Here is a 27,034-nt window from a genome sequence, read left to right on the forward strand (position 1 = left end):
CAACTGTGGAGCTGTGACAAGGGAGCTGGTTCCCTAGCATCGGGCTGCACCCATCTCCCAGCCAAGCATGAAGCTCTGCTGCTCCCCCGATGCTGAAAAAGTAACAGGAAACAAGCCCTGGGGTCTGGCCTGCACTGTACCCCAAGGCTGGGCAAACCACAGGCTCCACTGGGGCCAGAGAGGACTCGAGAAAGTATGGCAAACGGCTCGGGATGGGGAGGCCTCGGGCAGCTCTGCTCCGCCCCACCTGGGACCTGCGGTGACCAAGGCAGTACCCAGGACACGGCCCGCCTGGGCTTTCCGCACTCACCAAAGCTGTTCAGGATGTTGTCAAAATTGTTGAGATAGTAGTAGCCTTCCTCCACCACGGTCCTGTTGTCCACGGTGTGATTGAGCCAGCGGTAGGCGTCTGCCACTGTGCTCGTACTGGCCGGGGGAGACGGGGCGGGGGGACAGAGGGTTGAGTGGGAAGGTCACAAGATAACTGGTCACCTCAACAAAGTACAGAAAGTTTAAGCAAACCAAGGTCTGACTGAGGACCATCTCTCTTGGCCCAGCCTGGTTTCCTGCCGAGCCCCCAGCTCCCTTGCCTGTCTTCTTGTCTCAAGGGGAGTCCCCAGGGTGCTGGTGGGAACGCCCAGACTTGCCCCCCATTCCACCTTCACTTGGCATTTCTCTGCCGCCAGCCAGGCCTTCTTGCTCTCAGCTGCCAGAGCCCGGCGCTCTGGGAGGGGAGACAGAGGCAGTGCCTCCTCAGTCACCACCCCCAGGCCCCTGCCCCCTGCCCCCACCAGTCTGGGATCTGCCCTGGAGGCCGGGTGCCAACGGCAGCCCTCGAGAAGGGTCCTCCCCTCCTCGGGCTTTCCCCAGCACCTGGCTGGAGTGTTCTGTTCTGTTCTAATCGGTTGCCCCTGTTCTGAGAGCTTGTTTGCTACTTCCCTGCCAACCTCCTACGGTTGATCTGCTGTAATTCACGGGGATGTTTTGACAAGCCTGGTCCTCGGGCCCCCAGGGAGCTTGTTCCCAAGGCAGAGTCCTGAGCCTCTGGCCTGTGTCGGACACGCAGGGTGGGGTCTGGAGTTTGCCCTTTTAAGCAGCAGCCCTGAGGATTCTCATGTGCCCTAAGGTTTGTGACCCACTGCTACAGGCTCTGGTTCTCAGCCTGACGCTCAAAACGGCTACCAGTGTCTCTGAGAACTTTCTTTATCAGCGCTTGAAACCATAAGGACCAATTTTAAGAGAACACTGGATGGAGAATGAATGGCAGAGCACACGGATTTCATCATGGGGGCTTAGGAGGAAAGGGAGTGATCAAGGGAGCTTGTGTCCCCCGCTCTCTATCCCTGCCCCAGAGACCTTCCCGCATGTGTCTGCCCTCATCCTAACAGGCCACCCCTAGCTGATGTGTCTGCCCAGGTCCCCAGTCACCCCCGGGGAGAAGCAGGAGGAAGCTGTGGGACTGCGGCCTCGGGCCCCAGGCTGCTCCCGGTCCTGGAGGAGCCGCCAGCGCCCAGCCCGAAGGGTAAGCTGATGGAGACCTGGCTAGAGAGTGGCTCCTAGACCCTGCCTGGGGGACAGGGAAACTTGCTCAGACATCCTCACTTCAGAGAGGACCCTCTGCTTCCAGGCCCCCTCCCTTAGCTGCTGCACTGAACTAATAAGCCCTGGAAGCAAAGCAAAGTGATTTTCAGGGCTTCAAAGGGTGCTGTGGCCTGGGGAGGTGGGCCCCTGAGGGATCAGAGGTCAGCGTTCCAGTCCTGGCTGGGCTCCTCCAGAAACGCAGGCTGCCTGGGGCTGGGGGCCCCGCTGCGTACTCACTTGCAGCAGTTGGGGTAGAGGATCCCACAGAAGAATTCCATGCCCACGATGGCGAAGGAGTAGTAGAAGGTGAGCAGGGTGAGGCCCAGGCTAGGGAGGAGGGTCAGAAGAGACAGGGTGATGGAGGGCCGGCGGGAGAGAGCAGCTCGCCCGGTGGCCCCGGCATCCTCAGACCCCTGAGCTGACTGAGGGAGACGCATGCCCCTAGCCAGGTGCACCAGCTGGACAGTGCCTGCAGGGGAGGGGCCTCGGATCCAGGTCTGGGGTAGAAAACGGCTCGAATCAGGACTCTATTACCAGACGCCCCTCTGCCAGCGGTTCACCCCTTACCTGTGAAGGTAGACTCACAGGTGACCCTTACCTGTGAACATAGACACAGGCGGTAAGTGAGTTGACAGCTCCCTGCCCTCCCTACTAAATGTTTCAGACAGGTCAGTGGAGAAACGTGGAACCAGGGAGACCTGTGGTGGTCAAGGTCTCGGTCTCCTTGAAGAGATCTGACCCTGTCAGGCCCTCGATTTTCGTCCTTTTGGGGACTCCCCCTCCCCCTGCCCCCGAGACCACCCAGCTGCCCACCCCGAGGGGCACAAGCCTCACGACGCCTGGCCCTGGGGGCCAAGAGGCAGGGCAGTACCTGGCCATCCGGGGCAGCAGTTCAAACATGGTGTCCAGCACGTTGCGGTAACGCTTCTTCAGTTTAAACAGCCTGAGCGAGGGAAGCGGGCCGGGTCACGTACGGGTGCTGGGCGTGGCCGCAGCCCCTCCGTCCACAGCACCAGGTGGGGCGCGGCAGGCCCGGGGCCCCTCCACCACCTGAGAGCCTACTTTCCCCAGAGCCGCCAGCCGGGCACTCAGCTCAGGCGACTCGCACCCTGGGCAGGGGCAGCGGGGGCGCCAGGACATCGCGGCTGGACGGGCCCTGCCCTGAAAGGAGGCAGGGCAAGACTCTCGTGAGCAGGCGCGGCGGCCACGCAGCTCCCGGATGAAGCCCGGAGGCCAGGTGCGGGGCGGGGCCTTGCCCTGGACGCTGCGGCAACCCTGGGAGGGGAGAAGGCCGCGCCTGCAGAGGAGCCTGCAGTGCGGCAGCTCCTCCAGGTAAGGAAGGGGCGCCCTGTCCCTCACCTCCACCTCTCCTCCTGGGCAGGACGGGAGGGGGTGATGGAGGTGAATAGGATCGCAGCTGGATATTCTAGAGGAAAACCAGCCTTCTGAGGACACACAGAGATCTCTAACTAGTAAGGGACACCGTCCACGGATCTCCACAAATTCGTGCTGGTTTCCTACGGTGGTCCCTGGGGGAAAGCTGAGAGCAAGTGAGGGTTTTTCTTGACAAGGGACTGTGCCAGACAATCACGGCTGGCTGTGGTAGGGGCTCGAAAGTCCCTCTGGACCCTCAGAGGCCGAGGCTCTCTGGTTGATGACTCTGAGCACGTGTGTTTCTGTGGCTGCAGCCGACACCAGCACAGGCCAAGTTCACTGGAGCCTTGAGCCATGTTTCTCTTCCACAGTCAGAGGCAACTGGTCCCAGGATGTGAGGAGGTGGGCACACCCGCCCAGGTGGAGACAAGGCCCCCACCATCCCCCCTCCCCCCACCCACACTAGGTGCTCCTGCAGGGGCCGCGCCACCCCTGACACCAGGCCTGTGAACCTTCTGGCTCCTGGTCACTCCCCAGACCAGTCTCAAGGCTCTCCCCACCCTCCCCTGCCCACCACTCCCAACCCCAGCCCTGCCCTGTCACCTCAGCAGCTGGAGGGGACGCAGGACCACTATGAAATAAAAAGGCTCCATGTTGAAGGCCAGAGCCAGCAGTCCCAGGAAGGCGAACGCTGTGACGAAGAAGTCGAACCTGGGAGGGAGGAGGAGAAGCCATGGTCTGTTCGGCCCACCCCTAGCCTCCCTCACGACAGCCAGTGGCTCCTCGGCCCTGTGCCCAGCACTCCCTTCCAAGGAGCCCGCACGCCAACCACCGCAAAGGCAGACACAGGCCCCGCAGTGGCCCACAGCCAGCCAGCTTCCTACCGCTATCGGGTTTCTGAGGCTGGTATGGCTGGGCCCCAGTCACAGCACACACCTCAGGGGTCAGACATGCCTATGGACGTCCCTGGTGGCGCAGTGGTTAAGAATCCGCCTGCTGGGTCTGCCTGCAGATTCAGGGGACACGGGTCCGTGCCCCGGTCCAGGAAGATCCCACATGCCGCAGAGCGGCTGGGCCCGTGAGCCACGGCTGCTGAGCCTGCACATCCGGAGCCTGTGCTCCACAGCGGGAGAGGCCACAACAGTGAGAGGCCTGCATACCGCAAAAAAAAAAAAAGAATCCACCTGCCGGGCTTCCCTGGTGGTGCACTGGTTGAGAATCTGCCTGCTAATGCAGGGGACACAGGTTCGAGCCCTGGTCTGGGAAGATCCCACATGCCGCAGAGCAACTAGGCCCATGAGCCACAACTGCTGAGCCTGTGCGTCTGGAGCCTGTGCTCTGCAACAAGAGAGGCCGCGATAGTGAGAGGCCCACGCACCGCGATGAAGAGTGGCCCCCACTTGCTACAACTAGAGAAAGCCCTCGCACAGAAACGAAGACCCAACACAGTAAAAATAAATAAATTAATAAACTCCTACCCCCAACATCTAAAAAAAAAAAAAAGAATCCGCCTGCCAATGCAGGGGACACAGGTTCGAGCCCTGGTCCGAGAATATCCCACATGCCACGGAGCAACTAAGACTACGGAGCCCATGCTCTAGAGCCTGTGAGCCACAACTACTGAGCCCACAAGCCACAACTACTGAGCCCGTGCACCACAACTACTGAGCCTGCACTCTAGAGCTCACGAGCCACAACTACTGAGCCTACACTCTAGAGCCTGCAAGCCACAACTACGGAGCCTACACTCTAGAGCCCGCGAACCACAACTACTGAGCCTGCGTGCCTAGAGCCGGTGCTCTGCAACAAGAGAAGCCACCGCAATGAGAAGCCCATGCACCGCAATGAAGAGTAGCCCCAGCTTGCCGCAACTAGAGAAAGCCTGAGCACAGCAACGAAGACCCAACACAGCCATATAATAAATAAATAAATAGACAGATAAATAAATAAGAATCCGCCTGCCAATGCAGGGGACATAGATTCGATCCCTGTTCTGGGAAGATCCCACATGCCACGGAGTAACTAAGCCCATGCGCCACAACTATTGAGCCTGCGCTCTAGAGCCCGTGAACCACAACTTCTGAGCCCGCGTGCCACAACTACTGAAGCCCGTGTGCCTAGAGCCTGTGCTCCACAAGAAGAGAAGCCACTGCAATGAGAAGCCCTCGCACAGCAATGAAGAGTAGCCCCTGCTCGCCGCAACTAGAGAAAGCCCGTGCACAGCAATGAAGACCCAACGCAGCCAAAAATTAATTTAAAAAAAAAAAAAAAGCCTAGAAACCCCTCCTGAAGGTCCCGCACTGGTCTCATGGCAGACACGGGTTACACCAGCGACCCTGGTGAAGGCACTGAGGGGTGGGGCAGGACCACAGGGGAGTCCCACAGGGAAAGCAGGACAGAGAGACCCTCTCCTCCCAGATACACATTAAGGCCCTGCAAACTGCATGCCCACACGCTACTGCTCTGCCCGACTCTTCTCTACTTATTAACTTGTTTTTACTCTCACGACCCAAGACCTTGTGAGTGCAGCCCGATTTCACGGGTGAGTTAACGTTCGTGGGCAGTGAGCCGCCTCTCGGGGTCTCTGGACTGGGAGAAGGGCCACCAGCTTGACGCTGACCAGGCATCAGGACCCGCAGCACCTCCTTCTCTGCGGGTGTCATGGTTTTCGTGGAGGAGAAAAGAGCTTAGCTGTCAGGGAGGGGTGTGGGGTTAAGTGACTCACAGAGAGCCAGCTGGCCTAAGGACCCCAAGAGGCCGTGTCCAGGAGAGGGGCTGGCGGGGGTGGTCTGAGAGAGTAAGATGAGGGCCTGACCCTGGGGAGGCCTGGAGCCACTGGCAGAACTCTGACAGGAGACAGGGGCCTGACCTAGCCTCGGACCTTCCCTCTGAAACTGTGCAGTGGGTGTGGACGGAGAGGACCTGTGGCTTTCATTAGAGTCTCTGACGTGCGTGAGAAACACGCTCTCTACTCACAGATTCCATCCGGAGGACAAGTACTCAACGGGGCCGAGGCCGGCTACTTTCAGGAACAGCTCCACCCCGTAAACTGTAAGCAGGAAGACGCAGTTAGCAGCGGCCCTGCCACAGCCTCTGCCACCCCTGGCCTGGCTCGTTTCCTCCTCGAGACTCTCCCGAGGTCTGGTCATGTGCCCTCCAGACACCCACGTCACACCCGCACCCCTGAGTGTGGGCTCCAGGGCAGGGCCTGGCCCAGATGCTGGCCAACCGCGGCCGCCCGCTAACAAGAAGCACTCGCTCCCACTCCCTGGGAGTGGCCGCAGGCATTGTCTGTCCATCCAATAGGTATTTCCTAAGCCGTTCTCCCGTGCCAGGCCTTGCACTGGGTGCTGGGTGCCCAGCCCTGAACAACACAGAGCTTAGAGTCTAGACTCAGGGGAAAGACAGCAAACTGATAATGTTAGACTGGGGGAAGGAGACTGGGGGAAAAGTGTGACATTTGAAAGAAATCAGGGGCCAAGCCGGATATGATCTGGCCTGCTTGAGGGGCAGAAGGTAGGTTGGTGTCATTGGAACATAATGAAAGAAGGGGCTGAAGAGGGAGCTCTGGAGGGGGCATCAGATCACACAAGTGACACAGTTGGGAAGAGATTCCAGGTCTTTCTGACCCCAGAGTTTGTGCACTGAATCACTATGCTACTCTGAACTCCACAGAAAAAGCCAAAGGGCACTGATCAAGGCAGTAAAAGTCATGCTTTTTAAGAACAGTGAAAACAACTTAGGACACAGTGTTATTAGTTATGTCTAATGTTTAGACATAAAGGGAGAGGGGTGTCAGGCAGAGCGGTGAGGTGTGGTGAGGGGATGAGTGCGCCAGGGAGAGGAAGACACCTGTGCAGAGGCCCAGAGGTAGGAAAGGGCAGGGGCCTTGGGAAGCGGGATGTGTTCGGGGGGGCTGCAGGTGGGGCGCGGGTGGTGGTACTGGCAAGAGATGAAGCCTGAGAGGGAGGCTGAAGGGGCCCGCAAGGGAACTTGGTCTGGAGGCCAGTGGGCAATCACCAAAGAGTTTGAAACAGGGATGGGTAGAATCAGACTCGACTTCTGCTCCACCCTCATCATGCTCCCCCGCTTTAGAGAAGAGCCATGAGATCTTAACCCCAAAAGAAGTTCCAGCCAGTGGTTAGGACAAGCACTTGAGCAAAGCCATGTCAGAAACTTACTGGTCAGAAAGACGAGGTAACTCCAGGGCACATGCTTGGAGAAGAAGTTCCCACCTGTAAGAAGAGAGGCAGCAGTTCAAGAGGTGGGCCAGGTGTGCCCACAGGACAGGCCAGTCCCCTAGCCAGGCTCACCTTTCAGCATGAAGGTCTCCACAAGGATCCAGACCCCGTTGACTGCCACCACCAAGTCTGCAACAGACAGGCTCATAATAGAGAAAGCACAGGTGGGTGTGGAAATCTACAGGTCACAGCTGCAGCCCCTGGTTAGTTTCTAGGCAGCTCAGAGATATGCAGAGAGCAGGGCTTGTAACAGATAACTTCCTGCTTAATGCTTTTACCATGAGCTAAATCAGCCAGTAGTTTCTCTTAGAAAATAGCTACAGATTTCTAAAAGTCACCCTCTATGTCACTACAGGGATACCAGTTAAGATGTTTCAGTAAAACCTACAGATTATTCCAAGTTGGCGTAAAAGATGGACCATATACAAAGGGTTTGAGTATTGAAAACATTTGTTTTCCCCTAGAGATACCTGGTTTTTAAATGACTGCAGAAACTAGGTAGCAAAATTGCATATGCATTTGGCCTTTCACCTAGCAATCCTACTTTTAGGGATCCATCCCAATGAGACATTAGCAAAAACACAAATGACGTATACCGAAAGCTATTCACTGAGGAACTATTAGTGATAGCAAGGAAACTAGAAACAACCTAAACGATCAATAGGAGACTGGATGAATAAACTATGATACGTTCATGAAATAGCGTACTCTCAGCTATAAAAAGGAATGAAGAACATCTCTGTATATTAATATGGTGTGGTCTCTAGGATGTATTGCTAACTGAAAAAAAAGCAAGGTTGAAAAAAGTGTGTAAATTATGCTAGTTTGTTTAAGGCAGGGAAATATGCATATATGCATCTACTTACAGTTTTTAAAAAAATGGAAGGATAAACTACAATAATAGTTACCCACTGGGGGAGGTGACAGGATGGAAACGATTCTTGAGTATACTTTCTTTTGTAGATCTGACTTGGAATCATATACATATTTTACATAATTAGAAGGCAAAATTCAATGTAAAAAGTGGCCTCTAAAAATATTTTTTCAAGTGAAATAAAGAAATGTAGATGGTGACATACCCACATGGAGAAAAACTACTCCAGATGAATTTAAAACACAGTCATCTGAATCCCTGGAGTGGTGTTTCTAGCAATTATATATTAGGGTTGTGTTGGTATTGTTTTTTGGAGCTATTACGTGTGGACTGTGGGATAAAGCAAGTGAGGGACTGTGTCAGTGTTGTTGGGAACTAGGATTTTAAGCCTGGGAATTTAGACGTGAAAGAATGATGAGGGCTTCCCTGGTGGTGCAGTGGTTAAGAATCCACCTGCCAGTGCAGGGGACACAGGTTCGATCCCTGGCCCGGGAAGATCCCACATGCCATGGAGCAACTAAGCCCGTGCGCCGCAACTACTGAGCCTGCGCTCTAGAGCCCGCGTGCCACAACCACTGAAGCCCGTGTGCCTGGAGCCCGTGCTCCACAACAAGAGAACCCACGACAATGAGAAGCCCGCGCACCGCAACAAAGAGTAGCCCCTGCTCGCCACAACTAGAGGAAGCCCGTGCACAACAGCGAAGACCCAACACAGCCAAAAATAAAAACAACTAAATTTTAAAAAAAGAAAAAGGAAAAAAAAGAATGATGAAGTTAGGTAAAACCCCTATAGTCCACAATTTGAATTAAGAATATCAGGATAAACTCACAAGATAGTTTATCTTTTAAAAATCCAAAATCCTACCTCTGTCCATGGAAAGGCCTGGAAACAATAACCAACTCCAAGCAATGAGCACCTCTAGCATCTCAGATTGTGGTCTCTAAACACCATTTCCCATTAAATGGAACCAGAACTCCTTAGAAAGAGTGAATTCAATCAAGCCTCTAGATTAGTAGAAATGTCTGCATCTGTGCTGTCCAATTGGTCATCCTTAGCCACACATGGTTACTGAGTGCTTGAACTGTGGCTATTGTGACGGGAACTGGATTTTTAAGTTTTAGTTGGTCTAAATTTAAATAGCCATATATGGCTGGTGGCTGCCACACTGAACAACACAGCTCTAGCTATAACTACCAAATTACAGTAAATAAGCAACAGAGGAACATGCAAAATCAAGAAGGAAGGACAAACACTCCTGTTCCTTCAACTAAATATTGCAAGAGGAAGAAAACGGATTGGGGGAGAAACCCACAGATTAAAACAGACTGAAGTGACATATCAACAAACCACAATCTGTGGTTCTGGAATCTGCTTCCAAAAACACCAGGTCTAGAGAAGGGGTGATGAGCTGGACTGAGGGGATCAGACAGACAAGAAAGACAGGCAATGAGATGATAACTGTTGACGCTGGGTGATAGGTACGTGGACGCTCTTTACAATCCTTCCACTTTTATACATGCTTGGAATTTTCTGTAATAAACGGCCAACATCATAACTGCAGGATTTATCCTTGTATCCCCACCTTCCGGAGCAGTAAGACTCAGGAGGAAAGGGACCTAGAGCTGTGATATTTCACACTTACACATGAAATACTGGAAGGCCTTGGACTTCACAAGGATATTAATTCCTATTTGAAGAGAAGACATGTTAACAGTGAAATTTTCATGTACAAGTACACGTTCCCCTACCACAGACATCATGCGAGTAAGCAACCGGGGTGTTTATGCCCAGGGGTGAAAAAGGAAGGGCCTGCTCTCAGAAGGACACCCACGCTTGTGCTCGGACCCCTGGGCAAGGCTGCACTGGCAACATTCCCTCTGGGAAGAGGCTGAGCAACCTGGAGCCGGGACAGAGCAGAACAATGCTTTGCTGGCCACTGCTGAAACTGTAAGTTTGCTCCTGGCCTAGAACCGGCACTGTTTATTTATCCCCTTGAGCAACTATCATCCCAATGAAGTGGAAAACTCGCTGAAGAATATGGAATAATAATAACAGCTGTGCTCAAAGTCCTAGCTGTGGGAGAAATAACAGAATAGGACATACCATTTTAACTCTTGTTCATATGGCCCAGACCCCTGTGAGCTAACCACACCCCATGTGGAACTTCAAAACTGGCATTAAATTCAGGGAAAACTATTAGGTAAGTAATATGGGGCCCTCCGATTTTAAAATCTTCAATTTTATACAATGCAAGCATTATGTGAGGGATCAGATACACCAGCTATATATCCTGACACTGGAGGAAGGTCAAAATCCATCATTAGGTAAAAAGGCAGGTTTCAGAACAGAATATATAATGTAATCCCCACTACTGTTTTTAAAATGCACAGAAAAATAACCAGAAGGAAACACATCACAAAATTAACCGTGGTTATCTCTGCCTGGGAGACTTTCATTTTTTTCTAATTATTTGACTTCGTATCAATTTTCTTCAATAAATAAATATTCCACAAATTCTTTTTCGTTTGGTTTTTATGTTACTGATTTCCTTCCTAATCCAACACTATTTCCCTGCTGGGGTAATCACACTCTGTCTCTTTAACACACATAGACATTTCGCATGCGCGCGCACACACACACACACACCCCCTCTGGACATGTTCTTTAAATGCTTATCTGTGGTCACCGAAAACCTCCATGCGTCCCCAGCTGCCATATTCAGGTCAACCTTACCTTTGAAGATGAGGAATGCTGTCCTGGGAAGCTCATCAAACCAGTGCTCTCTATTTCTCTTTGCCTGGCCAAGGAACAGGGCCATAGGAGAGAGGGCGTTAGGACCAGCGACCAGAGCCCAGCCCTGGGGGCATGGATGCAGCTTCCCTTTCCTGCTCTCCTGGCTAACTTGGGAAACCATGAAAACACTCAGGAATCTAAAGAACAACAAAGCCAGCCAACGTTTGCTGAACTCTTCAATGTGCCATGCACTGCCATTGTTTTTACAGAATCCTGAAAATAATGCGGTAGGTAGGGACTCTCATGACCCCACTTCCCAGGTGAGACAAGCCTTGGAAGGGTTCCATAACTTGCCTGATGTCACATGCTGACTAATGGGGTCTGAGATTCAGTGCTTTTAACCAGGACACCGCATTGCAGATGGACAGGCAGATGCAGGGCCAGGGGCCACCTGTTATCCCTCCAGTGCACAATGCCCAGTTGAGAGCTGAGATGTCCCAGCAGGGAGAGAGCTGGACAGCCGGGCGCCTCCTGGCCTCATCCCCCTCCCAGGGAACCGTCTGCCGGGTCACTCCCTGGAGAGCACCCACCTTCCACTTCAAGGCGGCAACTTCGTAGATGTCTTGAAAGTCCTTCAGGCTGTCATAAGCACGAGGGCAAAACAAATCAGAGCATGTTCCCACCGAGCCGCGGTCCTCTCACTCGCCTGCCTATGGTCACCTTCGAGGGGTGCAGCGGGGGAGGGGAGGAGGCGACATCTGCGAGTCCCAGCGCACCAGGGCCCAGGGGACCCGTACCTGCAGGCATTTCATCTCCTCCTTCCTCCAGGGACTACGGATACTTAATCCACTCAGTCTACACAGACCACTGCTGGCTTCCGTCCCCCAGAGAGGCAGCCCCCAGATTATCACCATTCTTAGACAGACAGGGACTGAGCCTCCTTTAGCAGAGGACTTAACAGAACAACCGGGGCAGAGAGTGCAGCCCAGAGCTCGCTCACTCTCGTCTCTACAGCAGGCTTGCCTCATCTCAGATCAAAAGAAGGGTTTGGGGGCTTCCCTGGTAGCACAGTGGTTGAGAGTCCGCCTGCCGATGCAGGGGACACGGGTTCGTGCCCTGGTCCGGGAAGATCCCACATGCCATGGAGCGGCTGCGCCCGTGAGCCATGGCCGCTAAGCCTGCGCATCCAGAGCCTGTGCTCTGCAACGGGAGAGGCCACAACAGTGAGAAGCCTGCGTATTGCAAAAAAAAAAAAAAAAAAAAGTACATACTGAGAGAGAGACAGAGACAGAGACAGAGAGACAGAGAGAGAAAGAGAGAGAGAGAGAGAGAAAGAGAGAGAGGGAGAAAGAGAGAGAGAGAGGAAAGTGTGTGTGTGTGTTACACGTTGCTCTGTGGATTAGCTCACATGCAACCACCTCGCTCATGGCTCAAGGGTGAGCAGCTGGGCCAGTCCATTCCATAAGCCAATACATTCCTTTTTTTTTTTTTTTTGTGGTACGCGGGCCTCTCACTGTTGTGGCCTCTACCGTTGCGGAGCACAGGCCCCGGACGTGCAGGCTCAGCGGCCATGGCTCACGGGCCCAGCCGCTCCGCGGCGTGTGGGATCTTCCCGGACCGCGGCACGAACCCGTGTCCCCTGCATCGGCAGGCGGACTCTCAACCACTGCGCCACCAGGGAAGCCCCATTCCTTTCTTTGTCTCAAGTTTAAACTGGATTTGGGTTGGACTTGTTACCCGTAAAAAGAATCCTGAGGAACAGGGTCTACGTGCGTAAGAATCTCTGAAGAAAGCTAAAGTCTCTAGAGCCTCTCTGCCTGCCCGCTCCCCAGCCCCCGGGCTCTTGCAGGCCCCAGCTGCCTCTTGTGAACGCCTCGTCCGGCCACACTGCGCCCAACTGGCACCCGCTCTCACCTGAGCAGAGGCGAGTTGCTCTGATTCAGGGCCTTGAACGTGAGATAGCGCTCCCCGGCAGTCATCCGGGGCTTGTAGAAGCGCATGAGGCCTTCAAACTGCCTGTAGGAGATGCCGGCAGGCCCCTGGGGGAAGAGGGAAGACGGCCACGTGGAGCACAGCGGGGGTAGCCATGCCAGATGCCCAGCATCACACGGGATCCCAGGGCGCCCTGTTCTCTTGTTCTCCCAAGGGCAGGACTCCTGGTTTCGGAAGCTGCCGGCCCGCCCACGCTTCAGGGATACCGTGGGGCAAGGGCTGGGGAGCAGGGACCAACCTCCCTCCCTGGCTCAGCCCCTGCCCCGCTACCCGTTGGCTGATGAGCAGGCGGTAGGCGTGCTGGATGGCGGCTCGCTTGTGTAGCAGCAAAGACTTGAACTTGTGTTTCTCGATGTCATTGAAGGTGTCAAATACCACGGCCAGAAGCTGTGAGGGAAGGGCAGAGACCTGGCTCCTGTGCCCGGCGGGGCCTCAAGAACCAGGGAGTCGTTCTCCAGCCTCCAGAGGGCGCTCTTCCAGCCACCCCAGAGAAAGGGGTTGAAAAGAGCCTCTCGCCTGCCCCAGGTGGCGTAGGAAGTTCATCTCCAAGACTCAGCAGAGGAAGGTCATTCATTGCCACTTGTAAATTTCCCCTCTAAAGATTCATGAAGACACTATTACATTTTCCCCAGGTTTTTCTTCTCTCCGCCTGTAGCTCATCCCTGGCTGGGCAGTTTTATAAGGGGAGAGAAGCAGCGAGGGGAACACACTGGGTTTTTTGCCCAATTCAGCTCCGTGTGATGGCCGGGGAGGCTGTGTGTCCATCCTGTGCCCTCCCAACCTCAGAGCAGGAAGGAACATCGCTGTGCCGATGCTTCCTCTCCTGTCCCCTTGCTCCTCCTCCTGGTGAGTCTGCGTGGCTCCAGAAAGCAGGGGTGTGAGGTGGCCTGCACAAAAGGGCACAAGGTTCTGGAACTTTCTAATTCCAAATTTAGCAGGTGAACAACACAGTCTGCGTTATCAGAACGCGATGGGAGGCCAGGCGCAGAATTTGGAAGAACACTTTTTGGAAACACTTCTTTTTCTTTCAAAAATATTTTGAGGGGAACTCTCTTGTCCTCTCCATCCCTTCTAACTGGTCCCCCATACTTCCTTTTAGATCAAGGGAGAGTTAGCATCTGTAAAGGGCCAGAGAGCAAATCTTTTAGGCTCTGCAGGCCAGATGGTCTCTGTAGAAACCACTCAACCCTGCAGCTGCAGCATGAATGTAGCCGTGGACGATGTGCAAATGAATGGGCCAATAAAACTTTATTGACAAAAACAGATGGTGGGCTGGGTATTGGCCCTGATTGCTGACCCATGCCCTATATTTTCACAGCTCTAAATATCTTTTAAAGCAAATCAATTACACATAAACTATTTTTTAGATTCCAAACTTACAACAGTATAAAAGAGCTGTAAGATGTTCAAAGAGACATCTAACATACTTATTTTGGGTTTTGAGGAATTAAAAAAAGAAAATATTTTCCTTCTTAAGATGTCACACTTCTAGGAGATTTCACAGATCTACCCCAGAGAAAGTGTTTTCCATTTCTATACTGGGCCTGACTGTGGTGACTGGTGTGAGAATGCTCTTCAGAAGTATAAAAATAAATGCAAGACTTGATAAGGCCTCTTCCTGGTAATTCTGGCGTTGATGTGGGCCCAGCACCAGCCTGACGGCCCGGTCCGGGAGGCAACCTGCTGGTGGCAGGACACTCCTGGTGGCCGGCCGAGCCTCTGCAAACACCTCCAAAGTTCCCAGTGTGCATGGGGGCTTTATGTTCTCCCTAAAGGAATATGTTCTGTGTTCCATCTCCCAATGGTTCGTGATAAATGAGGTAGAAATACACAAGACATTCCTGGCATGTGGCTGCAGCAGGATGGAGTGGCTAGGAGCAGGGCTCTGGAATGAGACCAGCTCACCCGGCCACCCCGAGCTGTGCAGGCGCAGGCGAGTTAGCCTATCAGTCTGATCCTCAGTTTCCTCAACTATAAATTGAGCATAATAAGAATTCTAGGGTTTAAGTGTTAAATTATTTAACCCTCATCCATAAAACACTTTGCACAGTGCCTGGCTAAGGCTTAATAGGTACCAGCTTTTATAGTTATTGTATGTTTGCCGTGAGAAGGAAAAGATCCCAGGGTAGCTTTGGTTTAAACTCTAGCACTGTCAGCAGCAGTGGCGGCAGGCTAGTTACTGCTGGTAACCAGCTGCACTTAAGTCCCGACACGGAATTCCTAGCCACACTTGACCACGGTCTGGGACCTCCTTCCCCAATGGTCTGCCCTCGGAGGCCGAAAGCTGTCCCTACCTCATCCCCACAGTGCCCAGCAGAGTGTGGGCGAGGGCTGCCTCAGTGGAGCGCGAGGCAAGGTCACTCACCAGGTTCATGATGAAGTACAGCTCGATGGAGAGGTACACGATGAAGAAGACGCAGGACCAGGGGTTCCGGGAGTAGGAGGGCATCATCACATCTGGGAAACTGTGTTTGCAGAGTGTTACCCGCAGGGCCCGTGTCTGCTGGTCTCTGTCTTCTATAAGGACACCTCTCTCCTGCCTGGCCGGCCCCCTCCCCTCTCCCCTACTCTTGGCTCACCAGGCCACTCCCGTCCCTCACGGGGTCCCAAGAACCTGTCTGGGCCAAGATGTGGAATATTCTTGGCTGAAAAGAGGAAAAGACCCCGGGCATAAGAGGAGGGCAGAAGCCAAAGCAGGGCCCGAACTTACTTGGCGGTGGTCAGAAGGACGAACAGACTGACAATGCTGTTCTCTAGGGTGCTGAAGTACTGAGGGGGAGAGGAGGAGAGGAGGGGACGTGGCCGCCAGGCCGAGGGCACACCCCACCGGGAACAGGCTGCCGGTGGTGGGCCGCCTCCAGAGCCCTCCCCCTCCCTGCCCCGCCCACTCCTTCTTCCTCCCAAGGGATCCCTGAAGGATGGCAGAGGAACAAGCAAACATGGAGTCCAAGGCCTCCTCCTTCCTGAGCTCAATGCTTCTGGCGGCAGCAGACAACTGGCTTTGGGACTCGTCTCCCAGGGAACCACATATGCACAATTAGCTGAGCTCTCCTCCACTGCTCCTCTGCCAAAATGTGCCCGTGTTCCAAATCTGACCCTGGAAACACCCTCTCAAGGCCAGGGCAGGGGGCCCCCCTTGGCATTCAAGGAAGGAGACAGCTCAGATCTGGGTGACGGGGCACTTTCAGGTGCCAGAAGCGATGATGAGAAACCAAGCAGGGCATCCCCTCCTAATACAGCTGGGGGGGCAGTCCAGCCACCTTATCTGAGGGGAAAGGCCTCCCATAAAGGAAGAAACAGACAAACATGTTGATTACTTACGGGGTCTGAAGGATTAGGGGAGAACAAGTAGAAACCTAGAAGAAGGTGGTGGGAAACAGATTGAAAAAAGGGTTAGAGCAGAAGAGTCCCAAACCCAGATGTCAGAAGGACTGGACAAATAAATGTGAATCAGTGCCGTAGGCAGAGGAAAAGCATAGGGAGTGGTGGGGACTGTGGCAGAGCACCAGATAACTGCTGCCACTCAGGAGGGTGACCCAAGTACCATCAAACATATGATTAAAAAAGGCTGTATAGGGACTTCCCTGGTGGCGCAGTGGGTAAGACTCCATGCTCCCAATGCAGGGGGCCCGGGTGTGATCCCTGCTCAGGGAACTAGATCCCACACGCATGCCGCAACTAAGGAGCCCGCCTGCCGCTACTAAGACTTGGGGCAACCAAATAAATAAAATTTTAAAAAATAATAAATCTGTATAGTAAAAAAAAAAAAGCAGTACGTACAGCACGGTGACGATAGTTAATGATACCGTATTGTATATTTGAAAGTTGCTAGGAGAGTAGATCTTAAAAGTTCTCATCAGAAGGAAAAGAAATCGTAACTCTGTATAGTGATGGATGTTAACTAACCTTATTACGATGATCACTTTGCAGTATATACATAGCAAAGCATTATGTTGTCTACCTAAGACTAATACAGTGTTATATGTCAATTATATGTCGATTTTTTTAAAAAACGGAGTTAAAAAAAGTTAAAATTTTTAAGGCTGAAAATCTGTATTTTCATGTAAAAAAAAAAACTAGTTTTAAAATGCTGGCTCAACACTTTCAGACCAAAGAAAACTCATCCACAGGCTGGCTTTGGAACCCAGACTGCCGGTTTGCGATCTTTGGTTTTGAGAACATGACAGCCAAGCACAACTCCAAAGGGACCCTGTTGTTCCCCTGTAGCCAAATTAACACCATTAATTTTTTCCCTCTCAGAATGAGCTATTCCCCTGAGTCCTTGAAATCCTGAGTGGGAAAGGGAGTAACTCTGCCCTCAGGGGAAGTCAGCCCCCTTGGAACACAAAGGAAATTCTATCGAGAGTGGGGTGGAGGTGAGGTAAGTGGGAGTCAGTGGCTCAGGACAGAGCAGTCACGAGAACCCGGGGCTTTCAGTGCTGGTGGGGGCCTTAGAGCCAGGGCTCTCTAGTTCCACTGTCTTTGCCATCTGAGTACTGGAGAAGGGACCTTGGGCTACCTCGCCGTGTTCTAAGACCTCCACAGTCTAAACCCCGTGTCTGAATGTGGCTGTCGCATCAATACTTGATCTTATCTGAAGAGGCAAGGCCTCCTCGGAGTTAGAAAGGCCATGACCTTGCTTTTACATCTAGTGAAGCTGAAGTGTGCAGACCCTAAGGTCCTAGGCACACGCTGTAGAGAAACCCTCCCCCGTGTGCGCCAGGAAACGCACGAGAATGTTCACTGCAGTGTGACCTGTGATAGTGAAAAGTGCCCACCAACAGAAGACGTGATAAATAAATTTGGATATATTCACATATCAGATCACGACACTGTGGTGAAAATGAATGACATACATCTACGTGCAGCAGCATGAATAAAGGCCGGGGGTACCTCTGGGAGCCGAAGGGAATCGAGATCAGGAAAGGGTACAAAGGTGGCTTCCTTTTTTTTTCCCGATATTGCATTTCCTCAGTTGGGTGTTTACATCATTTTGAAAACCTTCCTGAATTTCTGAAACGGTCAAAGTACCTTTTTTTCTCAACTGTGAGTTTGCTTTTAGCGACAGCCTGCATCCTGGGGTGCAGGAGAAACTCACCAAGGATGGCGAAAATGATCATGAAGAAGAGGAGCAGCGAGAGGATGTCCATGAAGGGTGGCAGGGACTGGAAGATCTGGCGCAGGTTGCTGGGGAGACAAACGGGGCCAGGAGGGGTGAGGCGCAGCCGGGGACGGACCAGGGCCCCGGGGGTGCTGGCTGGGACTCCTCAGTGGGGTACGTGCCTGTCAAGATGGGGGTCTGGTGCTCCCGACCCCCAGAACACTAAATCCCCTCTTGCCCTGGCTTGTGACATCATGCTTAGTGATCTCCTAGGCCTTCCACTCAGTGGGTGACGGGGAAAGAACCGGGGCAGGTGTAGCACTTACAGAGCCCAGGCAGGCAAGTGCCTGCAAGAGACGGAGACGGCAGGAGAAGGCCAGGTGCATGGCCTCGGGTGACAAGGCCAGCTTGCCTGGGATGTGGGAAGACATTTCAGGGCCACCCAGTCCTAGGACATTTGTCTCCGGTTTTAAGGACGGGCACCAAGCGTGAATGGCCAGCCCGCTCTCACCCACAGTACCCCAGCCAAGAGGCTTTCCAGACGGATTCTCAAAACTCAGTTTGACCTCAGGCTAACGGCCTGGTTTGAGTTCAGTACCCCCAGTCTCAGGGGAGGTGTCAGGACAGCCTGCTGAGTCACGTGGACTTTGCTGAGCTCCTGCTTTAGGCTGTGTTTGGGCAGGTACTGTGCTCAGAGAGAGGACCAGCCCCAAAGAAGCACAGGTAAGGCAGGAGAGAGCCCTGGACCCGGAGTCAGGAGACCTGAACTTCAGCAGGAAGACCACCTGCCTCTCTGTGTGGCTTGAGTAGCAGAGGGAAGTGGGCATGACTATGTCCTACCCAAGTGCAGGAGTGGCCCTACTGCTACATCACTCACTGGCCCGGAGGGCCAGGCCAGGCCCTGATAGCGACTCTCTGAGCAGCTCCTCCCCCGGGCCTTACCGCCGGACGCCACCGCAGTACCGACAGTCCACCAGGAAGATGCAGCGCAGCGCCCGGGTCACCCGCACGTGGGACGTCTGCCGTACCAACACCACGATGGCCTCAACGAACTGCACCACCAGCACAGAGGTCTGTGGGTGGAGGGCACAGTGCGCCGTCAGCTCCTCTGACCCAGCCCCTCCTGTACACCCTGAACAGAGGGCTGGTTGGATACTGCCCAGCCCCGCCCGGAGTCCAGAGAGACCTTTCCCTCGCCCTTTCTCACCTCCCCCAACATCAAGCGGGCCCCAGGGAGAAGCCCTCTGGCTGCTGGCATAGATGTGCAGTCCCAGGAGAATGAGCCCCAGGGCGATGCTCCCAGCAGCTCATCAGATGATACCCGCTAAGCAAAACTGCTATTCCGCAGGCCACATCCAGCCACCCTCTGCTTCCAGCTCTCCCCGCTTGCACCGTGAGGGCCCCTGAAGTCTGCAGCACACCCTGACCTCCAATTCCTTGGGCACATTCTCTTGTACAAGCGTGTGGGCTTTTTACACTGCCAAACGCCACTCTGACACATCCCGACTCACACCTCTCTCTGCCGCAGAGAGAGAAAGCATATAATATGGTCCTGATCGGTGTGGGCGTGGAGGCCACACAGAGCTGGCTTTGAATCCCAACTCACCGGGATTTAGATCCCATTCTCTTCCAACTGGCTGCACATACAATAGGAAGAGCACTACACCTCCCGCAAACGTCATCGTGCCAGTGCTTGGCACGTGCTAAACACCGAACCACATTCGCTACTGTTAGCATCACTGTGACACCTGGAGCAAGGCGGGAAGCATGGCGAGGACAGGGACCCAAGGTTACACTTCTGAGCGCAGGACCAGACCCACGGGGGACTTGGAATTGAACTGAAGATACAGACTTGAAGTTGACAGGGGAGGAAATGCTGTAGGGAGGTGGGCACAGCACCTTGACCATGGTCCGTCTGTGCCGGATGAAGGTGTGAAGGCCCAGCCACCGCAACTTCATGCAGAGTTCAAACACGACCACCATCAGGGCAAACAGCTCCAGGGTCGCGTGGACCTGCAGCCAAAGGGTGTGAAGGAGACGTGGCTTCCCCAGCGCCCGCCCTCCCCCAGCAGCAAGCACACCTGCCCGCCTTTTCATCTGAGGTTGGAGACAGCGGGTGGGACTGCTAATCAGGTATGCTGCCCACCTGGGGGCCAAAGCGGGCTACGGTTCTGAGGCAATCCGAAGGCGCCCCTCCCTGGAATTTACAAAGGAGCAGAATCCCAGGGAGACGGGGGAGGTGCATTCAGTCGGGCGGGGACCCCGGCCAAGACGTCTGCCCTTCCAGAATGTTCCCTCTCAGTCTTGAGTTACTCTGCCCCCAGAGAGCCGTGGCTCCCAGCCATCCGGACACTCACGTAAATGCCCAGCCGGAGCGCGGGCACGGCCGGAGCCTCGCACAGGGACAGCAGCAGCAGGAGCAGGGCTGCGGACAGCTCCATCAGGTAGAAGAGGTGGTTGTGAGCAAAGAGGTAGGCCGCCAGCGCTTTGGCATTCTTGGGGTGGGTGAAGAACTTGTCGTTATTCTCACCTTCCTGAAAGAGCAAGCGTCACGTGGGCGAACGCGCCTGGAGACGATAGGGCGGCCAGGATGCGTGGTGGGCGGGGAGGGGGGAGGGCCCTTGGCCGGTGGGAGGAGATTCAGGCCAGAGTCGGGAGATGATGGAGAAGCAGAAGTGTGACCTTCGTAGAACCGCACACCAGTCAAGTCTCACCCTGGCCCGCTGATGGGGCTCCAAAGACTTGCTTCTTCCCAAAACTACTCAGAGGAATCAAAGAATAAAAAATCCAAGAGATGGAAGAGAAGCGGGCACATCTGGTCCCCTCTGAGGTCAAACGTTCACTCTCAGCTGTGTCTGCGGGATGTTAAGTGCTTGAGGTCGGGGGGTGGGGTCTGGGGTAAACTAAGAACAGCTGAGTCCCGGCTCCCCCCTCCTCCCTGGGTAACACTGAGAATGTTCCTTCACCTTTACAACCATCAACACTCGTACTCACTCCCCGGGTTCCTGCAAGACACTTTGGACGGCATCTGGCACACAGGAAGCTCCCCGCCAGAGGTTACCTGTTATTATTATTTTAAGTTATAGTAACACTGAGCGGAAAGTGTGAGGGTACCTTTATCACGCTCCTTCTTTACTCAGCTTTCCCCATCCCACTTCTTAATTTACTCCATTTCCACCTAATTTCCTAACCGCTTGATGCCTTCACCCCAACAGTAATGAGACAGCAGCTGACCCCCAGCGAGTGCCCTCCAGGCCCGGCACCATGCTCAGCACCACCCTCCCCCCCCCCCCGCCCCGCCCCGCCCCGCTGAGCCCTCCACACTCCTCTCACTCCTGACAAGGAAATCCAGGCACAAAGAGCTTCAGTAGCACCTGAGCTCATAGAGCCAGACAGCCTGATTCCAGCGGCCCTGCTCTATTCTTGGCCTCCTGCCGATGTAGAAAGCAATCGACGGAGCAGACCGGGAACGGTCCACTTGGGAATACAAGCAGATAACCCTCCCGGTTAGGACCGGCCTTCTGGGGCAGGTAGGGGATCTTCACTGCCTCCCCAGGGTTGGTGGGCACGGGGATAAGGGCTAAGTAAGGGAGGTCCCTCAGCTTCATCACCCCCGAACCCCACCCAGCAGCCGACACAGAGAGAGTACTGATTGGCTCATACTTCACAAGCATCACCTTGCCTCAGTGCTTCTCAGCTGGGGGCAATGTTGACCACCTGCCCTGACTCCGCCCCGGCCTGGAGACACGTTTGGTTGTCCCACCTGGGGGGTGCTGCTGGCATCTAGAGGGTAAACTCCAGGGATGCTGCTAAACCTCCTCAAATGCACAGGACAGCCCCTCACAACAAAGAACTATCCGGTCCCAAATGGCAATGGTGCTGAGTCGGGAGAATCTGTCTCATTCACTCTCAGCACAAACACTCAGAACAGAGGCTCTTCCCCTTGGCTCCGATCCCTAGAGGAGGAAAGGGGCAGAGCCAGAAGGGATGCCCAGAGCCCTTCTGAAAGCATTCCGGCTGTCCTGGAATGCAGTCCGACCTTCAACTATTCCGACTCTTCTGAGATGAGGCCACACTCAACCGTCCTCATAAACCCTCATTCTGGGGAAGGTGAAACTAACACATGCTCGGTGATTCCTGCAGAGGTTGCCAAGCCAGGCCAATGGGAAGAAGTGTCTCTGGGCCCAGAGGTGGCACACGGTGCCGTGGAAACAGCTCTGGCTGGTGGGCTCCTGTACTAGCCCGAGGTGGCTTCAGCTCGCCAAGCCTGTTTCAGAGAATTGGGAAGGCAAGAGGTATTGTCAGGTCCTCAGCTGGCACGGTGCCTGGTGCACACAGTAGGCATTTAATAGGTGTTTGGTAGGATGAAGCACTCCTGCAAGAGATCATTCTCCAGGCCCCTGCCCAGCCCAAGGACTGCCCAGTAGCTGGGAGGCAGGGAGCTCTGACCTTGGCTGTGGTTTGCAGGGGGAACTTCAAGTGAGTCACTTCCCTGAAGCCGGCTACACCCCTATCCTCGTTATCAAAAAATAAAGACAAACCGCAGACTCAACAGGGCAGGGAACGAACATCCTGGCGGTCACACGGAGGGCAGGCTGGACAAGCCTTGCTGCCAGTCCTGTGAGCTGTGCCAGGCTGTGGTTTTCACCAGCATGGCCACGGCCACAGGGGACACACATGGCCTGGGAAGCTTCTGGTTTGGATTTCTTAAAAAATGCAATTCTTGGGTAATTTCTTCCAACAAGTAGCCAGGGATGAAGGTCTGGCTAGAGGAAACCACTAACACGGGAGACTCGGGTCTGACCGCTAGGACTTGAAACTGCCACAGATGAGATGGAGGATGAGGCCTCCCCTAGCGAGGACGGAGTGAAATACGACCCGAGTCACTGGATTCTGACCCAGACCCTAAGGAGAACACTGGCCTTGTTTTCTAGCTGCTGATCACGAACTAGGAGATTCATGATTAGGAAAAATAAGAAGGCAGGCCAGTTGCATGTGACTTCCAGGTCTTTGCTTTCTGCTCCCTGGGGCAGAAGTCCACACAGAAAACTAGGACTGTCTTGGAGGCAACAGGAGCGCCGAGCACACAGCTCCTGAGGGTGAGTTAACAGGTAAAATTTGGGAAGAGAGGAAACTGCAGGCACCAGATAGCCTCAAAGCAGCGAGCGGCCAATTACCCAAGCACACCAGCAACCTGCTTCAGGGGCCATGCTGCAGCTCCCCTGCAAGCATGAAAACGATTACCAGACACCAGCTAAAGCCATCCTCCAGAAACAGCCACGAACTACTGTCCATGGGGATCCAACTTTTGCTTTTAGTTTTAATTTTACAAAATGATGCATTTTTTGTAAAATAATTCAAATCATACACAGAATTATAAGGTAGTAAAAATTCCATCAGCCAAAAATAATCACCTTTAAAAAACAATAATAATCACCTTTAATATTTAGATAAATAACTTTCCAAATGTGAATGGGTATATGTGCATAGATACAGAAACACAGTATATAAAACCGTATATAATTTATATATAAAAGTCTTCACATGATACCTTCTGTTCTGTAACCTCTTTTCCCACAAAGACATGGCCCATTTTCAAGTGAATACATGGGGTCAGGTACAGAAGTGAGGCAACCACATAGAGAAGAAAGAACATCATTTGGAGGCTGGATGGACACGGTTTAAGTCCAACCTTGGCAATTTACTAGCTGGATGGCTTCGGACTCATTGAGCCCCTGGGAGTTTCAGGTGTATGAACTGGGAGATGATTAAACTGCTTGGTAGAGTTGTTAGAAAGATCAGCAAGTGCCCAGTTAAACTATATATAATTTGTTTGCGTTTTTTTTTGGGGGGGGGTTGTGTTTTTTGCCGTACCACGCAGCATGTGGGATCTTAGTTCCCCAACCAGGGGTTGAACCCGTGGCCCCTGCAGTGGAAGCAGGGAGTCTTAACCACTAGACGGCCAGGGAAGCTCCATTTGCATTATTTTTTAAATTCCACATATAAGTGATATCATATAATATTTGTCTTTCTCTGTCTGACTTACTTCACTTAGTATAATATTCTCTAGGTCCATCCATGCTGCTGCAAATGGCAACATTTCATTCTTTTTTATGTCTGAGTAACATTCTATAGTGTATATATACACCACATCTTAAACCAATTGTCTGCTGACAGGTACTTGGGTTGCTTCCATGTCTTAGCTATTGTAAATAATGCTGCTATGAACATCAGGGTGCATGTAGCTTTTCAAATTAGAGTTTTTGTCTTTTCTGGATATATACCCAGGAGTGGGACTGCTGGACCATATCGTAGCTCTACTTTAGGTTCTTTTTGGAAACCTCCATACTATTTTCCATAGTGGTTGCATCAATTTACATTCCCACCAACAGTGTAGGAGGGGCTCCCTTTTCTCCACACCCTCCGCAGCATTTATTATTTGTAGACTTTTTGATGATAGCCATTTTTATTACTAATGTTCTCACCTGCTTAAGGAAAGAAGGAATTACCAAGCAGCTATTCTAATTCCATATTCTGACCCATCCCACCCTCTTGTCTAGCACCTATTCAACTTTGGAGAAGGTGACAGTGCATAAGGGGGCCCTGCCACATCAACTGGCATGCCCAAGCTTGCTAAAATTTCCCTCAAACATTTCTATTGCCTTAACCTGAATCAAAATACATTTCTTGAGGAGTACAGCCATAAAATGCGAGAAACACACAGACACCCAAACAACTATCAAATAAGTATCTGAATTTCATTATATCTTTTTAAAAAAATAGCAAAGCAAATACTTACAAGGGAGAGCTGCTTCAAAGAAAAAAAGATTAGGGGAAAATGATCATTCAAATGAATTTAAGAAAAATTCCATTTCCTCACCCAAACCCTTATTCAATGCACAGCTGAAGCTGAAATCTTATAATGACAAAAATGGCAAGATTATGGTGAAAATGCCATAGAGAGACTGGAAGTTAATAGGCAATATCCCCTTTGGAGGGTATTCGATACTATATAACAAGGGCATTAAAAAAGGTTGATTCCAAAAAAAAAAAAAAAAAGGTTGATTCCTTCTACCCACTGATTCCACTTCTTGGAGTCTTTCCTAATAAAATAATCCTAGATATTAAAGAGAAAAAGAGAGAAATAGCCGTGGGCACAGATTGTCCTCGGATTATAATTTATAATAAGGAAATGCATAATAAGGGAAATATAAAAAGAGAAAATATCCAACCTTATCAGGATAGTTAAGTAAATTAGTACGCACTTACCAGATAGAATTATAAAGACTTTAAAACTTGTTTACAAGAGTTATAACATGAGAAAAAAGCTTATGCCACATGCTAGGGGAAAAAAAAAGCAGACTGTACAGCTATAGCTACCACAGGACTTTAAAATTATTTTAGAAGACCCATGAAACCTATGTATTATTCTTTTTTTTTTGTATTATTCTTAAATAATGTTGTCAGCGACTGCGTTAGGTGAATTTTTTTTCACATCGCCTTTGTACCGAAACTTATTGTAATGAGCATGCGTGACTTTTATTAAAAAGTATTCTTTTTCTTTAAAAAAAACAAAAACAAAAACTAAGCATGAAACAGCAAACATGAGAGCAGCAGCAAGTTAAACAGGAAGGGAATAAAGATCTCTAGATTCCCCACACTAAGTCAGCAGTGTTAAGTAGATAAAAGAATTCCCTCCGGAGAACCGGCCTCTCAATGTGCCTGAGAAGAGGGAGCGGGGCAGGGGAGGCCAAGTGGACAGACTTGGGGAACCTTGGGGGCAGGCAGAGCCACAAACTGGGGGTCCCGAGAACAAGCCCGTTCACATCACCCTTCCGTGTGGGCACAATCGGGTTGGCTCTCCCAGCCTGATCTTAGGAGATGAGAAGCTCACACACGGAGCACTAAGCCAGAATCGAGTTGCTGGGCACCCAACAGAACCCCGGCTATCCTACTCCACCAACAGGGGCCAAGAATGGCCAGGTCCTGACCGGAAGATACTCACCTGGAGGTAGATTGCTGCCTCTTGATAATTCATCTCCCAGTTGTGTCCGGTGAGGCTGGAGGGGGAACTCTCGCCCCCTGAGCTCAGATTGGGGGTGCAGGAGTCATGGACGGCATATTTGCCTCCATCTGCATTGCAAGAGGAGATTCACTTACAACCCAGGCTTAAGAGAATAAAGACACCATTCACCAGGAGAAAAGGTTGGCAGTCACCTCGTATGCTCACACACATATCCTATTAACTGTAAGTCAACGCACCATCCCGTGTACTAATGACAGCAAGAATTAGTATGCCTAGTTAAAAATGTTTTTCTTACATGGATGGACACGAAGGGTATTATGCTTAGTGAAATAAGTCAGACAGAGAAAGACAAATACTTTATGATATCACTTACATGTGGAATCTAAAAAATAAGACAAACTATTGAATATAAACAAAAAAAGCAGACTCAGAAATAGAGAACAAACTAGTGGTTACTAGTAGGGAGAGGGAAGGGGGGAGGGGCAAGATAGGGATAGGGATTAAGAGATACAAACTACTATGTATAAAATAAATAAGCTACAGGGGTATACTGTGCAGCAGAGGAATACTTTATAATAACTATAAATGAAGCATAACCTTTAAAAATTGTGTATCACTATGTTATACACCTGAAACTTATATATTGTACATCAACCATACCTCAATTTTAAAAAGTTTTTCCTTCTCTTGTTAAGTGAAAAAAGCAAGTACAAAAAAAGCACACACTGTATGCTATCTTTTGTGTAAGAAAGGGAGAAAACAAGAAAACACAGAGATATCTACTTAACAAAAGAAACAGGAAGAACAAATTAGAACTCGATGAAATTGATTGCCTACAACGGATGTAGGGAACAGTGTAGAAGTCACTCAGAGGGAGTGATCTTTTTGATTACTTCTGACTTTTGGAAGCGTGTTAATATACAACCTTGTCAAAAAATAAAACCAACTGGAGTTTTTCCACTGGTGCACTGTCCTCTGTGGCTTTTCCCTGCTGACATCCATGCCCTTTCCTTGCAGTAACACAGCCCCATCTGCTTTTGAAGGACATCCTCTCCCTACCTTCTGTCCATATTCTTTGGCTCTGGCCAACTCCACCCCTGGCCCCCAGGCA

At 51.9% G+C, this 27,034-nt stretch overlaps 1 protein-coding gene across 4 annotated transcripts in view; it reads right to left on the reverse strand.

Annotated features, from left to right (window-relative positions):
- Positions 1-27,034, reverse strand: part of TPCN1 (two pore segment channel 1) — a 64,097-nt gene that overhangs the window by 7,408 nt on the left and 29,655 nt on the right. For 2 of the 4 annotated variants that reach the window (XM_082852852.1, XM_082852851.1), the window contains exons 3-22: positions 25,903-26,030; positions 20,255-20,431; positions 19,797-19,910; positions 18,840-18,970; positions 17,895-17,983; positions 16,118-16,152; positions 15,507-15,565; positions 15,162-15,261; positions 13,067-13,183; positions 12,719-12,843; positions 11,395-11,443; positions 10,805-10,868; positions 9,714-9,758; positions 7,269-7,325; positions 7,137-7,190; positions 5,932-6,004; positions 3,559-3,666; positions 2,453-2,524; positions 1,819-1,908; positions 311-426 (exon numbers count right to left, since the gene is read on the reverse strand). In XM_082852852.1, the coding sequence (XP_082708978.1) occupies positions 311-426; positions 1,819-1,908; positions 2,453-2,524; positions 3,559-3,666; positions 5,932-6,004; positions 7,137-7,190; positions 7,269-7,325; positions 9,714-9,758; positions 10,805-10,868; positions 11,395-11,443; positions 12,719-12,843; positions 13,067-13,183; positions 15,162-15,261; positions 15,507-15,565; positions 16,118-16,152; positions 17,895-17,983; positions 18,840-18,970; positions 19,797-19,910; positions 20,255-20,431; positions 25,903-26,030 (1,803 nt within the window). Of the gene's footprint in view, positions 1-310; positions 427-1,818; positions 1,909-2,081; positions 2,180-2,452; positions 2,525-3,558; positions 3,667-5,931; positions 6,005-7,136; positions 7,191-7,268; positions 7,326-9,713; positions 9,759-10,804; positions 10,869-11,394; positions 11,444-12,718; positions 12,844-13,066; positions 13,184-15,161; positions 15,262-15,506; positions 15,566-16,117; positions 16,153-17,894; positions 17,984-18,839; positions 18,971-19,796; positions 19,911-20,254; positions 20,432-25,902; positions 26,031-27,034 lie in introns of those variants that run through there. The other 2 variants (XM_082852853.1, XM_082852854.1) reach the window with 2 other exon arrangements.

The sequence above is a fragment of the Leucopleurus acutus genome (genome assembly GCF_964270905.1).
Source record: "Leucopleurus acutus genome assembly, chromosome: 13".
Lineage (NCBI taxonomy): Eukaryota > Metazoa > Chordata > Mammalia > Artiodactyla > Delphinidae > Leucopleurus > Leucopleurus acutus.